Genomic DNA, 17,711 nt, shown 5'->3' with positions numbered 1-17,711 from the left:
ATTAAAAGTCAAAGTTCAACTGCAGCTCTTGTAGATTAAAGCGCCTACTCTGTGCTTAGCAGCAGAGCTGACTATGTAGATTCCAGTAGCCAAGGACAACTTAAAATCTAAATAATCTTTGTTGACTTAATACAGGCTGTTTGCATAACTCTCACCGAACTACATATAAAATTCTCCTTCTAACTTTTAAAATCACGACCTCTCACCTCCCTAGCTTCCTAGATAAATATCTCATTCCACATACCCCTTCTAGGGTCCTTAGATCTACGAATCAAAACCTACTGACAGTATCTTCATTTTCTCAGTAGTTGCTCCCTTGCTCTGGAACGCAATGCCATTTTATCTTCGCAATGACAATTCCTTAAGTAAATTTAAAACAAATCTCAAAACATTTATTTTTAAAGATGCCTACCAATAAGTGTGTGGGGAGGGGGGATAAAAAAAAAGCTTTTTTAATAAGCGACATCCCTACTTCCCTCTCGTTACTCCCCTTTCCCCTATCCTTCATTTTATTTTTATTTATGATTGTAATTAAAACTTCCCTATCCCCCAAACCTCTTGTTTCCAATCAGTCCTAGTTTATCATAGTTTTAGGTTTACCTCCTTTTTGTTTTACCTCACCTAAATCAAAAATTATATTAGACCTTTCTAATTTTTAATGTTGTAAACCGCCCAGATACATGTGATGGTCGGTATATCAAGCCATGAATAAACTTGAACTTGAAACTCATAGCTATGCTGTTGGTAGAATGAACAAGAGATCCATAATTTAGTCAAGTCAGTTGAAACGTGGTAGGACCTGCAACATTTAGGGGGAAATTTACCATCCGACTTACTCATTCATACATGGGCTGGAGTAAGTCTTAACAGAGATTTCGGCAGTTGGAACCCAAGCACAGTACCGGGTAAAGCTTTGGATTCTTGCCCAGAAATAGCTAAGAAGAAAAAATTTAAAAATTTAAATTGAATCGGGTTGGGCAGACTGGATGGACCATTCGGGTCTTTATCTGCCGTCATCTACTATGTTACATTCAAAATACTGAAGGGAATAGACTTAGTAGATAAAGACAGACTGTTCACACTCTTCAAGGTAGAGATAACAAGAGGGCAGTCTCTAAAGTTGAAAGGGGATAGATTCCGTACAAACTTAAGGAAGTTCTTCTTCACCCAGAGAGTGGTTGCGAGCTGGAATGCTCTTCCGGAGGCTGTTGTAGGGGAAAACACCCTCCAGGGTTTCAAGACTAAGCTGGACAAGTTCCTGCTAAACTAGGACATACGCAGGTGAGGCTGGACTCATTTAGAGCACTGGTCTTTGACCTGGGGGCCACCGCATGAGCGGACTGCTGGGCAGGATGGACCACCGGTCTGACCCAGCAGCGGCAACTCTTATGTTCTGTATATGAGGCTTACTGCTGCATTTTGAACTAGTAGATGCGATAGAGCAAAGAACTAGTGTTCCATTACAGTAGTCTAGTGAAGATAGGATTAGGGAGTGCACTAAGATTTGGGGTGGGGTGGCTATTTTGATCAGGTAAGGTGGGCGGGTGTTGAGACTTCAGTATGCTTTGGAACAGCGTCCCACCAACTTTGTCAAGCTGCGTCACACTAAACGTAGTGGCTGTGGCTTTGAGGCATCCAGAATTGCACGGATGTTACTTTGATGACGTTACGCGCATGCGAGATGTCATCGTGTCAATGTTTGCACATGTGCAAAGACCCTCCAGAAGGGGCCCTGAGCCGCTAGTGGGTGGTGCCAGCAGGGAAGAGGACCGGAGAGAAGGAGAGGCGCTGTCACCAGCTGATTGGGGAAAAAATACAAAACCATGGTCATACTTGGCCATTAGCGTTGGCCTTGAGTATCTCAAACCAATTTATGTATTTATAAAATATTGATGCCATCCTCTCTGAAGTAGGAAAACTGATCTTGTTTAGTTAAGCAGAAAGTCTGGTATGCTGTGCCCAGTACCTGTGAGCTTTCATTTGTACATACATATATATGCTTTAAGTAAATAAGATGTTCTTATTATTTTTGTTTTATCTGCTATCCTGTTAAGGATGGATATTTTGTGTAAGTATGGCAACCTTTTCTCTGTCTTCTATAATGTTGAGTTCCCTAAGCTAAAGGAAATGTATGGATTTTTTAAAAATTTTATTTTATAAACCAAACCCTGGGCAAAATTTACCATAGCAGAAATTCTCATCAGTCCGCATATCACAGATCTAAGTGGTTACAAATAAAATTAAGGACACAATTTTCCTCCTTTTTTTCTTTTCTCTCTATTTTCTTCCTTTTTCTCTTCTTTTTGGTACTTTTGTTGGTTTGTCTTCCTTTTTTTGGTCTATCTTCTTGGGGGGGGAGGGGTGCTGAGGTTCAGATATCACTCATCGGCAGTGAGCTATAAGAGTCCAAGCCTACAGTATTGTGGTCTCTCTTTTGTTTCTGTCCTGTGTGATTCTTTTAGTCTTCCTTTTCTCTGAAAAATGTCCCAGAATACCTAACTAAATTTATCATTTTCTTAAGCTGCAGAATTTGTTACCTGGATGAGTCCCCTTTTAGTTGAGAAATAGTCCATGGATCGCATGGCATTGGATTATGATAGCAGAGCGAATGGAAGAGAAATTAAAGAGGTTGATAACCCAAAAGACTTTTCCTCTAGTCTTAATTATTACTGAACTTTTATTTAAAAAATGCTTTTTGTCAAGGTAGCAAAGTTTGATAATAAGGAGCTATTCTTGAATGGCATGGAAGGTGACAGAAATGTAGTTTAATTTCAGCCTTTGAAACCGAAAACAAAGCCATTTCTGTTGCAATTAGCTTTTATTTTCTCACAGGTCTGCGGAAGCATCTAGAAAGAAAAAAGAAACAAGGAAGAAGCTAAAGAGATATTTCTTAATTGGCCTGGCAACTGTAGGGGGCGGTACTGTCATAGGTAAGCGACAATTCAATTTGAGTTGAAACCCAAAATCCACATAAGTGATGGGCATAATGAGAGCTCAATTGAAAAGTACAATGCAATCGTAACATTAGTGGGAATCGGGTTTGATAGATCTACTTTTTATCCTTTAAAAACAAAAAAACATTCTGGCTCAGACTTTTATTTGCATTATTGAACATAAGAAATGCCATTCTCCGGATCAGAACCTAGGTCCATCCTGTCCGGCGACCCGCACACGCAGAAGCCAATCCTGATGTTCCCTGCCAAAGACCCTGTTTACCCGTACCCCTCAATATGTTTTGCAAGAAGCTGTGCATCCAACTTGCCCTTGAATCCTGGAATGGTGGTCTCCGACACAACCTCCTCCGGGAGAGCATTCCAAGCGTCCACCACTCGCTGAGAGAAACAGAACTTTCTGATATTTGTCCTGGGCCTGGTGCCCCTCAGTTTCAGTCCATGACCCCTTGTTCAAGTTTATAGTCTTCATTGCTGAATGTATCTGCAAAGAAATAACTAAAATACTTTGTGGGGATGTAGAGTATAGATGAAAGCAGACCCAAATTCAGCTCTTTGGTCGGGTCTTCCACACACTTGGTGGGATGGAAATAGAGCGGAGATAGCATTTACAGCCCATTGGTTGAGGGGATGATCCTAATTAAAGGTGATACCTTCTAACCAAATGTAGAATCTAGGATTCAGAGTAGAGAATGACAAGGGGACAAATTTTTCCCCGTCCCCATGGGAACTCAATTTCCACGTCCCGTCCCAACAAATTTTGTCACTGTTCATGTTCCTGCCTCATTCCTGTAAGCTCTTCCTTACCACACAAGCCTCAGACACTTATGATTTTAAAGCATTTGAGGCTTGTGCAGACGAGGACGGAGTTTAGGCATTGGTGGAATGAGGCATTATGACATCACACTCTGAGCTCTAGAATGTTGATACTTAGGATTTTAAAGTGTTTGAGGGACGGAGCTTAGGCATTGGTGGAATGAGGCATTATGACATCACAATCTGAGCTCTAGAATGTTGCTACTTAGGATTTTAAAGGGTTTGAGGCTTGTGCAGATGAGGCCGGAGCTTATAGGGCAGGGACAGGAAAATAACTTGCGGGGACGGGAAATTGAGTTCCCGCGGATATGGAAAAAAATTTGTCCTCATGTCATTCTCTAATACAGAGCTTCAGAAGAATTCCTGATACATTACACTCTGTCTCAGAACTATCAGTGCAATGACCGGATTAGGAACAGTGGAAGGGTGGAATTCTTGAAATGGAGGGTGGGGAGGAGGAGGGGAGAAATCTCTGAACAGTTGTAATAAAAGCTCAGAAAGAGCAAGGAAGAACTAGGGAGCCAAAACCAATTTTTGGGTTAATCACATCAGTCTACTTCATTTTGTTAAAAGTGAAGTCACCTGTTATCAAGGGATAGTCTATTTGTTTGTCCATCCGTCCGCTTAGGTTTATCTTTGTGCAAACAAATATATACAATAGGAAGTGGAAGAGAAGTGTAGAAGCATCCAGCAATTTTGAGGCAGGGAGCCAGTGGCCAGATGAAGTGGGAGCCACAGATGGCATGGAGATTGGATCCCACTGTTTGTGCAATTGATTTTATAAAGGGGGTCTTGTGGATAAACAGAGGTTCTCCATTCATCTTGCTGAAATGAATAGACTTTGCATAGAGCAGGGGTAGGCAATTCCGGTCCTCGAGAGCCACAGGCAGGTCAGGTTTTCAGGATATCCACAATAAATATGCATGAGATAGATTTGCATGCACTGCCTCCTTGAGATACAAATCTGTCTCATGCATATTTATTGTGGATATCCTGAAAACCTGACCTACCCCTGGCATAGAGTTACCTTAATAAGTGGTCTTGAAGTATAACGTGTCTGTCCACAGCACATTAACAATTAGCTTTGCTATCATTCCAATTTGGGAATGATTTAATCTGACACGGTGCCTTGGGGTTCAGTCCTTTGTGATAACTACAGAAGATGGCTGAAGTCTTGAAACTAAAATCTGTTTTGTTTGTTTATTTAAAGTGCAATATCCAATTAAACATGCATAATTTAAAACCACCCTCAGTCTATCTGCCCATGTGGATTGCTTGCATTTACTATGCAACAAAAGCAAGCTCACATTGCATGCTTTATGTTGGGAGAGTCTGATTTTGAAGAGATTCTACTTTTCAGGCCTGACAGGAGGTCTTGCAGCCCCTCTGGTTGCTGCTGGAGCTGCCACTATCATTGGGAGTGCTGGAGCAGCAGCACTCGGCTCCACAGCTGGAATCGCTATCATGGCATCACTGTTTGGAGCTGCAGGTGCTGGCTTGACCGGTAAGAAGAAGCATTGCTGTAGAGCAAGAGAGTAGGCCTTTTTATTCCAGAAAGTGTAAAAATACAAGAAATGACAGAAAAGAGACACAAAGCCATGATGAATGGCACCAAAAAGAAAGCAGTGTAACCAGGATAACTTTTTTTTTAAGGATGTTGGTATTGTATTGTGGATCACACTAATCTAATACAGTCTCATAGGTCCAAATAGGTGGCAGAAGAAAAAAGAAGGAACAAGGGAATGTTAAGATCTACTTTTTCCCATGAAGAATGGTTATACTTCGTAACATAAACTATAACCACCTATGCCTCTGGACTCCCTAAGGAAGTCCCTGATTGGTTCAGGCGCCTCAGGGAGGAGCTGGAGGCGCCTGTGCTAATCAGGGACTTCCTTAGGGAGGAGTCTAAGGAAGTCCCTAATTGGCCATTGTTTTGGCCAATCGGGGACTTCCTTAAGCTCCTCCCTAAGGAAGTCCCTGATTGGCTTAGATGCCTCAGGCCTCTCCCAAGGGAGGAGCCCGAGGTGCCTGAGTCAATCAGGGCATTAGGCCACTCCCCGTGCATCACATGATGCACCGGGGCAGGGCCTAAGGCCCGCATTGCGCAGGAGGAGGCCAAAGGAGCAGGAAGGTCTGACTGGGCACCCCTCCTGCTCCTAACTTAAAGGTACAGGAGGAGGGGGCCAACGTGGAGGGGGGCAATGACAGGGGGGCCCGATGGCAGGAGGGAGTGGATATCCCTCCTGTCCTTTTTTTCGGGGAGAGGGAGGAATGGGGGAGGTATTTGCGGGCAGGAGGGAGTGGGCATCCCTCCTGCCATTTTTTTTTCTCTGTGGAGCGAGCAGGCACCTTTGGGGGGCAGGAAGAAGTAGGCATCCCTTTTTATTCTGGGTGGAGGGGGAAGGCCTTCATGGTAGAAGGAAGTGGGCAACCCTCCTGCCATCTTTTTGGGGTTCGGGTGGGTCACTGAAATTGTCAGCGGAGGGGGGGGCAAGCCCGCAATTGTCTTCAGGGAGGGCCGGCGGTAGGGAATTTCTTTTGGGGGGGACAGATATTTGCGTGTATAATACATGCAAAATATCAGTGCCATTTCACAGTTACCGACAGGTCTACAGCAGTCGGGTTTTAGGATCGTAAAATCCGATGCAAAATAGCCAAGTAAATGTTAGTGAAGCAGTCGCTTGGATATTTTGCAAGGGGTTTCACAAATTTGCATGGCTGGATCGGAAAATGGGCAATCGAGGGGGGAAAACACGCGTGAATCGGGTTGGTTAGCAGCGAGCGTCAGTTTAGCGACAATCGCTGACTTTAGTGAATCAGGGCCTTGGAGACTAGGCATCAAATGGCGGATGACATTTAAAGTGAGCAAGTGCAAAGTGATGCATGTGGGAAAGAGGAACCCAATCTATAGCTATGTGATGCTGGGTTCTGTGTTACGAGTCACCACCCAGGAAAAGGTTCTAGGTGTCACCGTAGATGATACGTTGAAGCCTTCAGCTCAGTGTGCAGCAGTGGCTAAGAAAGCAAATAGAATGTTAAGAGTTATCAGGAAAGAAATAGAAAAGAAAATCAAGAATTTTGTAATGCCTTTGGATTGCTCCATGGTAAGAATTTAAGAGTGTGGCAACTCAAGATGAGCTAGTAAGTGCAGTCGCGCTTCTGGCAGTCTAGTAGCATGGCCACATTGGAGTAACACGCTACTGCATCACAACCCAAACCACCCCATTTTCCCCCAAGTGGGTTCTCTGCACTGCCCTGCACAAATTCCCCAGTGTCAAGACACAGAATCCAGCCTCACCACCACCACTACTAACCACTGGCCCCCAAGTCAAGCACCTTTGTCCTCCCCCAGCACCTAGTCAACCTCCTCTAACTTAACCAGTCTAAACCCCACCCTTGACATCAAATCTCCGGCCCCTTCCTAAGAAGGTCTGACGCTGTGTCTTACCTCCAACCACCTCTGTTGAGCTTACCCACCTGTTCGGTCGGCGCTTCCTAGCGGTATCCTCATATCTATATAAGGAGCCCAGTGCAGTGGCGTACCTAGGGGGGGGCGGGGGGGGCGGGCCGCCCCGGGTACCAGCCCTAAGGGGGTGTTCCCGGCCTTGCCGTTCAGTCCCCCGCCACCCCCGAAGGACCGCTCGCCCCCCTGGCCTCCCCGCACCACCTATGAACAGCCGCAGCAGGATCGCGAAGTCAGCGTCAGCATCCCTGCGCTGCTTCCTACGACGCGATCCCGCCCCTCCTCTGACGTCAGAGGAGGGGCGGGACCGTGGCGCAGGAAGCAGCAGGGATCGCTGACGCTGACTTCGCGATCCTGCTGCGGCTGTTCATAGGTGGTGCGGGGAGGCCAGGGGGGCGAGCGGTCCTTCGGGGGTGGCGGGGGACTGAACGGCAAGGCCGGGAACACCCCCTTAGGGCTGGTACCCGACGCTGACTTCGCGATCCTGCTGCGGCTGTTCATAGGTGGTGCGGGGAGGCCAGGGGGGCGAGCGGTCCTTCGGGGTGGGTCGGGGCATCAGGCCTTCAGGGTGGGGCGGGCGGGCAGGCAAGCAGGCTTTCAAGGGGGAGGGGGTGACAGGCAGGCAGGCAGGCCTTCAAGGGGGGACAGGCCTTCGGGGGGGGGGGGGTGCAGACATTCAAGGGGTGCAGGCCTTCAAGGGGGGCAGGCAGGCCTTCAGGGGGGTGCAGACCTTCGGGGGGGGGTGTAGGCCTTTGGGGGGGTGCAGACCTTCAAGGGGGTGCAGGCCTTCAAGGGGGGAAAGGCAGGCAGGCCTTCAAGGGGGGGACAGGCCTACAAGGGGGGGGGACAGGCCTACAAGGGGGGGTGCAGGCCTTCAAGGGGGGGTGCAGGCCTTCAAGGGGGGTGCAGGCCTTCAAGGGGGGAAAGGCAGGCAGGCCTTCAAGGGGGGGACAGGCCTACAAGGGGGGGGGACAGGCCTACAAGGGGGGGGGACAGGCCTACAAGGGGGGGGACAGGCCTTCAAGGGGGGGTGCAGGCCTTCAAGGGGGGGTGCAGGCCTTCAAGGGGGGTGCAGGCCTTCAAGGGGGGAAAGGCAGGCAGGCCTTCAAGGGGGGGACAGGCCTACAAGGGGGGGGGACAGGCCTACAAGGGGGGGGACAGGCCTACAAGGGGGGGGACAGGCCTTCAAGGGGGGGTGCAGGCCTTCAAGGGGGGGTGCAGGCCTTCAAGGGGGGTGCAGGCCTTCAAGGGGGAGACAGGCCTTCAAGGGGGGGAAAGGCAGGCAGGCAGGCCTTAAAGGGGGGACAGGCCTACAAGGGGGTGGGACAGGCCTTCGGGGGGGTGCAGACCTTCAAGGGAGTGCAGGCCTTCGGGGGGGGGGTGCAGTCCTTCAGGGGTGGGGTTTAGGCCTTCAGAGGGGGACAGACCTTCGGGTGGGAGGTAAAGTCCTTCGGGGGGTGCAGGTCTTCAGGGGTGGGGTGTAGCCCTTCGGAGGGGGGACAGACCTTCGGGGGAGGGGGGGTCCTGGTGTAAAAGTACACAGAGGGAGAGAGGGAAGGGGGGGTTCAAAGATACATGCATATGCCAGACTTTGGGGGTTAGAAATAATGGGTCTAAAAACAGAGGAGTGGGAGAGAGATGGTGCATAATGGGATTTAGGGAGGGAAGGAACAGAAAGGGAGAGAACTTGGAAACAGGGGATGGTGTGGAGGGGGGATAGAGATACTGGATAGGAGGATAGTTGGGAACAGAAAGGGAGAGATGGTGGATCCTGGGGTGGTGGGGAGTTGAGAAAAGGTGAATCTGTGGATGGAGACAAAAAAAAGGAAAGATGCCAGATCTCCGGGAGAGGGAAGGGAAACGGAAGGGGAGAACAGAGATGGCAGACGGATGGTTAGCACGGAGAAAGGAGACCCTGGCAAGCAAGACAACAAGAGCCTGGGACCAACAAGATTTGAATATTGATCAGAGAACAAAAGGTAGAAAAAATAATTTTATTTTCTGTTTTGTGATTACAATATGTTAGATTTGAAAAGTGTACATGAGACAGCTTGAAATGGGAACTTTTCTATTTTTGTGAATGGCAAGGCTGAGTTCAGTTAAAATATATGCTTTATAAGAAAATATAATAATGTGTTTTATAAAGTTTATAAGCATTGCTGGCATACTCGGTGAGGTGTTCCTAGTGTTGGTGGTGGTGGTAGCATGTCAGTGTGTTGAGAGGAAGAGGTAGTCTGGGAAATTCTGCTGAGCAAACTCTGGGCCCATTTCCACCCCCAGTTAGTCCACTCCACTCAACTGGTTCACACACTGAGTGGGTCTTTGGGTGTTATTTCTGGGTAGTTGTTTTAGAATCTCTTCCAGTGGTTTGTCAGTATCTCCTTCTGGTCCAAGGAAGGAAACTTTGTCAACCTTAGCATTGACCTTCAGAATATGTTTGTAACAGCGCTGCTTGTGTGGCATTAGGCTATGTAGTGATCGAAAGAAAAAAACAGACCTTTGCACATTTTTGCACTATATGGTGGGTGTATGAGGAGATTCATTTCCTGCACAGTTAAGTCCATTTTTTCTACTGAATAATAGTATAGGTACAATGAAAGTAAATAGCAAAAATGTTTGAGTAGATAATTAAGGAAATCTTTTTCATATTGCTTGCTTATGGACTGGGAAAAAAGACTGTTCAAGCAAATGTCTCCAGAACTGCTTTAATGGAAAAATGTGATTTTTTTTTTTTTTTAAGTACTTTGTGAAATTTATTGTTGTTGTGAAATTTATTGTTATACTTTGTTTAAACTTAAAAAGCGGTGTCATTAACAGTGAATCTAATCGAAAAATCGATTCAACAGGGTGAATCGGATCGAATGAAATATTTTTCTCTGAATCGGGCAGCACTATTGGCTACCATGAGAATGGGCTACTGGGCATGATGGACCATTGGTGTGACCCAGTTAGGCTATTCTTATGTTATGTTCTCATCTGTAGGGGCCTTTGTTTTCACTTCTTATTTTAATGTATTTTTTTCCTGGGAACTTATCAGTGTTTTTTTATAATGGGAACAAAAATGGAAGAGAATTAATGTGTGTGGAATGGGGGGGGGTAACTAATTTCTTCAGCTAAATAATTCAATCCACTTCAAACAGACATAGGAGAACTCACGCACCATTCACACACCCTCCAACCAAAAACGTCAAAAGAAAAAAACTGTTCGACAACCTCCTAGCCATTCGAGCTGCAACACTTGACCCCCAACTCTACAACCTATTGACCTCGACCACAAACTACAAAACCTTAAAAAAAGAAATAAAAACCCTTCTATTAAAAAAACACATAAAACCAAACTAACATAATCAGAACTGTCCCAAGCATCACCTGCAACTACTCCATATGTACTTCTGATGTCATGACAATTCAGACATAATTTATGTTATGTTATGTTTGGAATAATGGTTACATAAATGAGGTTCAATAAAAGAAAATTTTCTGTGGGAGCATTTGTTGGAACTTCTGTTATCCTGATTTCTTCTATCTGTGGGCTTTCTTTAGCTAACCTACTTATCTGGGGCTTTCCACTTCTGCAGCTGCCCTTTTCACGGTCCACTTTGCGCTTGCACTCTCTGGGGAGGGGGGGTTGGGTCTGGGCTTGGTGGGGTAGGTGTGTCTGGTAGTTTTGTCTGGGTGGTGGCTGGGTGTTTCTTGGGTGCTTGTTGTGCGGATTGGTGTGTCTGGTGAGCGGTCTGGGTGTTGTTGCTTGTGGGGGTTTTTTTCATTATAAAATATGGCTGAGGGTCTAGTCCGGCTTATTATTCTTGTGGGTTCTGGGGTGGGATTTGTTTGCTTGCCCCAAGTTTTGGCCTTTTGTTGTGTATTGCTATGCCTCTCATTGGCAATTTTCTCTTGGGAGAGGCTTGTTCATGCTTGTTGTTGCTGTTACTCTCATTCTGTGTTCTTTTTGATAATGTATAAGTTTCTGTACAGACCATGGTTGCTTGTCTGGACCTTTTGCCATTCTCAATAAAAATACTTTGGAAAAAAAAAAAAAAAAAAAAAGAAAATTTTCACTGCCTGTTTCTATTCTGACCATTTATTCCATTTCATGGTTATTGCAAAAAAAAAAAAAAAAAAAAAATTTACATGAGGGGGGGGGGTGTCAAAAAATGATGGGCCCCGGGTGCCACATACCCTAGGTACGCCACTGGCCCAGTGCTGTAATTGTTTATTGGTTACTCCACTCCAAGCTTATATGTCTTGTTCCTGAAGTTTGCTGAAGGAGACTGACATTTGCCCCTGGAAAGTTTACCTGTTGCTTAGTTATTTTCATGAGGTGACATGCACTGTATTGTACTTTGAAATTTGATGGTTGTGTTCAGCCATGAGTAGAGAACGCTACTAAACCCATCTTGTTCTTTCTCTGCCCTGAGGTTACAAAATGAAGAAACGAGTGGGAGCCATTGAAGAGTTTGAATTCTTGCCATTGACAGGGGGCAGACAGCTTCACATCTGCATAGCCATCACTGGATGGCTGTGCACTGGCAAATATGGTAAGGCTGGGGCACAAACCAAGAAATGACTGGCACCAGATGAGTGAACTAGGGAAGCTGCAGAATCACTACCTGCTTTAGCAGGGCACCAGGGTTTTTACATGAGAAATGAGTGGCCTGGGCAGTGGAGCTTGTTCTGTTAGTTTTATGGAATACTAGCTGATCACCCGGCGTTGCCCGGATATAAATTTCCTTCAGGAACATTCACGCGAGGATTAGCAGCCCACAAATTTTCAGTTTTCACTTCCTGTTTAGGCTTCACCACACCCCAGCTGCACTTCCTTATATACTGTTATCATTCCCAAAGCTGGCATCTCGCCTCCTCTCTGTCCAGGAAATATTGTTTATTCAAATTATCAGATTAAAAGCCAAATAAAAGCAACCACAGGATATAGTTAGGTACAAAATGTTTCACTGATGGTACATGCTCACGAAAGTGAGACTCGGACCCTAAACAGTCTGTGTTTCGGCAAATAATCAGCCTTCCTCAGTGGTCCCAGATTAATTGACAAGAGTTGTATGGTACCTAATAGCTCTTTTGCTTGGAAGGTCTACTCCGAACACTTTCTTGTCAGAATGGTTCATTCCAAGCTATTAGGTACCACACAAATCATGTCGTAAAACCCATTCTTGAGGCCACTTCTTACGCCGACTTCAGAAAATCACTGAAGACCCGTCTCTTTAACAAATTCTAATTCCCAATTCTTGCCCAATCCCCCTCAGCTATCCTCATCCCAATCCCCAATTCTCTTGATTTCAGATTAACTCATCCTTCTTCCCATTTGTAAAGGTATTCCACCCAAATTGTTTTTCCCCTGCACCCCACTCTCTAACTAGATACTTCCTTTTGATTCAAACCATCTTGGTTCTCTTCCATATGCAATTTGTATCCCAGAAAGTACTTTTTCTGTTCCCCTTCCATCTCATACACTCATTGTATGTATCTTGTTGTAAACATCTCTTACTTCTTGTTGTAAACATCTCTTACTCTCATTGTATGTAACTTGTTGTAAACCGCTTTGAACTTATGGTATAGCGGTATATAAGAAATAAAATTATTAAAAATTATTATTTAATCTGGGACCGCTGAGGAAGGCTGATTATTTGCCAAAACACAGACTGTTTTCTACAACAAAGACAGTGCAGGGCAGTGCAGACAACTTTCATTGACAAAGATTTGCCTGTTGTACACCATCAATATCTTTCAAGCTTAAATATCCCCATGTTGCCCCCTTTTACCTTCTTGGTACATGCCAACTCTTCACCTCTCATCATATCCTTCTCCCTCAGATTTCTGCACCCCAGTGCATGACCCTGCACACCTTTCTGCATTCCATTGTTCATTTTGAATTCCTTACACATACTTTGCAGCTGTTATAAAAGTAGTTCAAGGTCCACAGATGCTTTTGTACTCTGAATTCCTGCTAGCCCCTGCAAATCCTGCATTTGAAAAATTGCCCCCACTCTGTAGGCATAATTTGCAAGAAAAGCACATATGCCATTGGAATGGGATTTATACAGCAATCACCTATTCCTGGTTAGAGAATGACATGGGGACAAATTTTTCCCTGTAGGAACTCAATTTCCCTGTCCCATCCCCGCAAATTTTGTCGCTGTCGTTGTCCTTGCGCCATTCCTGTAAGCTCAGCCTTAACCACACAAGCCTCAAACACTTATGATTTTAAAGTGTTTGAGGCTTGTGCAGATGAGGACGGAGCTTAGGCATTGGTGGAATGAGGCATTATGACATCACAATCTGAGCTCTAGAATGTTGCTACTTAGGATTTTAAAGTGTTTGAGGGACGGAGCTTAGGCATTGGTGGAATGAGGCATTATGACATCACAATCTGAGCTCTAGAATGTTGCTACTTAGGATTTTAAAGCGTTGGAGGCTTGTTCAGATGAGGACGGAGCTTGCAGGAATGGAGCAGGGACTCCTTATATTAGTGGCATCATCATCATTTGCACAGTATAGATGCGATCGCATAAGCAGGGGATTGCGACTTCAGCTTATCTGTGATGTGCCAGCAGTATGAGCACTTGTCACTGAGTTGGCAGAAGAACGGTTGCGTAGGTGAATTATCAACCCACAAGAAACCTGCAAGTAGAATATTTGTAAGCACATGAAGCACTGTTAGAGTGTATCCCATGAAATGTTGTGACATATACAGGCCATCTGCCGCTTGCAGCTCAGATTCAAACTGTAATTGTGCCAGTATAGCTGAGACAGTAAACAATTCACAGTGAAAGTTCTTGTATTTCTGAAACCCCAGTTACCATTCTTGTAAAACGTGATGGAAAATGATCTTCTGTTTCTCTTTCACAGTTTATTTGATGTGTTAAAAAGCCCTGGCATACTTACTCAGATTTCTTAGAGCACACATTTCCTGTTTTGCTGTTCTATTTCTTATGTATTACTGACTATATTACTAAATAAAGTGGGATCGTTCTCATTGAGTAATATCTATTGTCATATAAGAAAGGTATTATAATAATAATAACTTTATTCTTCTATACCGCCATAGTCAGATGACTTCTAGGCGGTTCACACTGAAGAGAGCTGGACAATCAGCAAAGTGCAAAATGCAAATAGTGAAAGTACAACATATTACACAAGAAATAGACAGAAGGAATGTACAAATTTGGTGTGGTTTTTGTTTAGGAGATAAATCTGTCAAACAGTACGGTCAATACCAATTTTTCTTTTCCGAACATGTTAAGAACATAAGAACTGCCATCACCGGATCAGACCCTGGGTCCATCAAGTCCGGTGATCCGCTCACACGGAGGCCCAGCCAGGTGCGACCTGGCAAAAACTTAGTCACTGTTATCCCTCTATTTGCCTTCCGAGGAGATGTGCATCTAACTTGCCCTTAAATCCTAGGATGGAGGGTTCCGCAGCAATCTCCACCGGGAGGGCGTTCCAGGTGTCCACCACTCGCTGCGTGAAGCAGAACTTCATGACGTTTGTCCTGGGCTTGTCCCCCCTCAGCTTCAGTCCATGACCTCTTGTCCTAGTCACATTTGACATCGTGAATAACTTTTTGTCCTGCTCTATCTTGTCGATTCCTTTTATTATTTTAAAAGTCTCAATCATGTCTCCTCTTCTCAAGGGAGAACAGTCCCAGTTTTCCAAGCTGTTCTTCGTAGCTCAAGTTCTCCATACCTTTTACCAGCTTTGTTGCTCGTCTCTGCACCCTCTCGAGCAGTTTTATATCCTTCTTAAGGTATGGAGACCAGTGTTGGACACAGTATTCCAAGTGTGGTCTGACCAATGCTCTATAAAACGGCATTATGACCCTCTCCGATCTACTCGTGATTCCCTTCTTTATCATGCCCAACATTCTATTTGCCTTCTTTGCCGCCGCTGCACATTGTGCTGATGGTTTCAGGGTGCTATCTATCAGTACCCCCAGGTCCTTTTCTCGCTCACTCTTACACTGTCTTCTTACCCCCCCCAAAAAAAATATTAGAGCCAGAACAGGTACAGTGTCTGTGACAGGAGAGGATTTTATGAGGAGAGAAGCTGCAGATGGGTTTCAGTGAAGACTGATGTTAACAGTCTGGTAGGAGGTTTGCCAGCTGGTCATTTATAGATGGCCTTCTGTAAACAAACGGCCGCATAATTTTGGTAGAATCACAAGATTGACTTCAATAAAAATGATTTACAAAAAAAAAAAAAAAAAAAGAGATTCAAAACAGCAGAATTATTCTAGTTTTATTAAACTGAGTCAATTTGGAAATATAGGAGCCGGATCTGGTCTTTTCTTCCACTCATCTAGGGCTCCTTTTACAAAGCCGTGCTAGGGCCTTAACGCGCGGAATAGCGCTTGCTAAATTGTCGGGTGCACTGGCCGCTACCGCCTCCTTTTGAGCAGGCGGTAGATTTCTGGCTAGCGCGCGCTGTAGCATGCGCTAATCCGGTGCGTGCGATAATACCCTAGCTTAATGGTGCACTCTCCTGGCCGGTTCTGGATCCCTGCATCTCTCTGCTCTGAGGGGTGGGGAATGGGGTTTTGGGGGGGACTGTTTTTGGAAGGGATGCCTTGTTCATTTAGGTGCCCTGGGGTCATCAGAGTCCAGACCCTGGGGGAATTTGGGCTGTGGTTTTTCTTATTCCTGCCCTTGCATCCCTCGCCATTTGGGGGGGAGGGTGGGTGAGACTTGCGGGAAGGGGAGAACTAGGGGGGGGTTGGGGTTTGTGGGTGGTTATAAATGACGCATGCTTTTGTCATGATGTACTTTGTCATGCGGATTTTTTTGCCCATGTTCATTATGTTCTGTAACTTGTTTTCTTCGCTTCTGCTGGTTTTTCATGTCAATAAAAATTCTAAAACCGCTAGTGTGGCTTTGTAAAAGGAGCCTCTTGTGTTAAGGCAGCCCTTGTATACTATGCGGACATATATAGCTGAAAAGTATGTTTTAATGCCTGTAACCTGTTGGTATGAGAGCTCTTTGCTGGTTTTGCTAAAAGAACTGCAACAGGGAGTCAGCTTGAGATTCTGTACCTCGCCTAAGGAATAATCAAAGATAATTAAACCACACGGTGTCAAAATATTGCAGTGTTTCACTTCACTTCTCTTCAATTAAATCGGTTGGCTGTTGAGCAAGAAAGAGATGGAGCACGAACAAGACTGGTACATCTGGAACGGTTTACCTCCTTCCTGCATAAAATATCTAACATATCCTATGTGCCTATTTATTGTAACGAAGATGCTGAGTCGTCCTGCTGAATCGTCATATTGTAGACACAGAGATCGTTGGGCATGTGTTTATTTTCTCTGTAACATTAATCCTTTGCTTTATTAGGATTTTATTTAAGTTTGTGAGGCCTATGGAGCAATACTTAGAACGTGGCTGCTTTGTATTTGATGATGCAGCTGCTATATGGCGCTCCACACTGAAAGATGAATCCTAAATGCAGAGCTGCAGTGAATCTGGGCAATTGTCAGAACTATCTACATTGATGCAAAGTTTGTAAATACTTTTCCATGTGGACTTAGTACCGATTTTCCAAAGCAAATATGAGAGAAGCTGATATGCACGGACGGGGAGAGGGATCTTGGGGTGATAGTGTCCGAAGATCTAAAAGCGAAAAAACAGTGTGACAAGGCAGTGGCTGCTGCCAGAAGGATGCTGGGCTGTATAAAGAGAGGTGTAGCCAGTAGAAGGAATAAGCTGTTGATGCCCCTGTACAGGTCATTGGTAAGGCCCCACTTGGAGTATTGTGTTCAGTTTTGGAGACCATATCTGGCAAAGGACATAAGAAGACTTGAAGCGGTCCAGAGGAGGAAGACGAAAATGATAGGAGGCTTGCGCCATAAGACGTATGAGGAGAGACTGGAAGCCCTGAATATGTATACCCTAGAGGAAAGGAGAGACAGGGGAGATATGATTCAGACGTTCAAATACTTGAAGGGTATTAACGTAGAACAAAATCTTTTCCAGAGAAAGGAAAATGGTAAAACCAGAGGACATAATTTGAGGTTGAGGGGTGGTAGATTCAGGGGCAATGTTAGGAAATTCTACTTTAGGGAGAGGGTAGTGGATGCCTGGAATGCGCTCCCGAGAGAGGTGGTGGAGAGTAAAACTGTGACTGAGTTCAAAGAAGCGTGGGATGAACACAGAGGATCTAGAATCAGAAAATATTATTAAATATTGAACTAAGGCCAGTACTGGGCAGACTTGCACGGTCTGTGTCTCTATATGGCCGTTTGGTGGAGGATGGGCTGAGGAGGGCTTTAATGGCTGGGAGGGTGTAGATGGGCTGGAGTAAATCTTAACAGAGATTTCGGCAGTTGGAACCCAAGCACAATACAGGGTAAAGCTTTGGATTCTTGCCCAGAAATAGCTAAGAAGAAAAAATTAAAAAAAAAAAAAATTTAAATTGAATCAGGTTGGGCAGACTGGATGGACCATTCGGGTCTTTATCTGCCATCATCT

General features: G+C 45.1%; 1 protein-coding gene across 6 annotated transcripts in view; it reads left to right on the top strand.

Annotated features, from left to right (window-relative positions):
* Nucleotides 1–17,711, top strand: part of TMCO4 (transmembrane and coiled-coil domains 4) — an 89,413-nt gene that overhangs the window by 26,055 nt on the left and 45,647 nt on the right. For 4 of the 6 annotated variants that reach the window (XM_033922092.1, XM_033922087.1, XM_033922089.1 and 1 more), the window contains exons 6-8: nt 2,833–2,930; nt 5,128–5,271; nt 11,649–11,768. In XM_033922092.1, coding sequence (XP_033777983.1) covers nt 2,833–2,930; nt 5,128–5,271; nt 11,649–11,768 — 362 coding nt within the window. The remainder of the gene's footprint in view (nt 1–2,832; nt 2,931–5,127; nt 5,272–11,648; nt 11,769–17,711) is intronic. The other 2 variants (XM_033922090.1, XM_033922091.1) reach the window with 2 other exon arrangements.

This window comes from Geotrypetes seraphini, chromosome 15, assembly GCF_902459505.1.
Source record: "Geotrypetes seraphini chromosome 15, aGeoSer1.1, whole genome shotgun sequence".
NCBI classification, from domain to species: domain Eukaryota; kingdom Metazoa; phylum Chordata; class Amphibia; order Gymnophiona; family Dermophiidae; genus Geotrypetes; species Geotrypetes seraphini.
The sequence above is the reverse complement of the archived record's forward strand: the minus strand, read 5'-3'. Positions and strand labels throughout refer to the sequence as shown.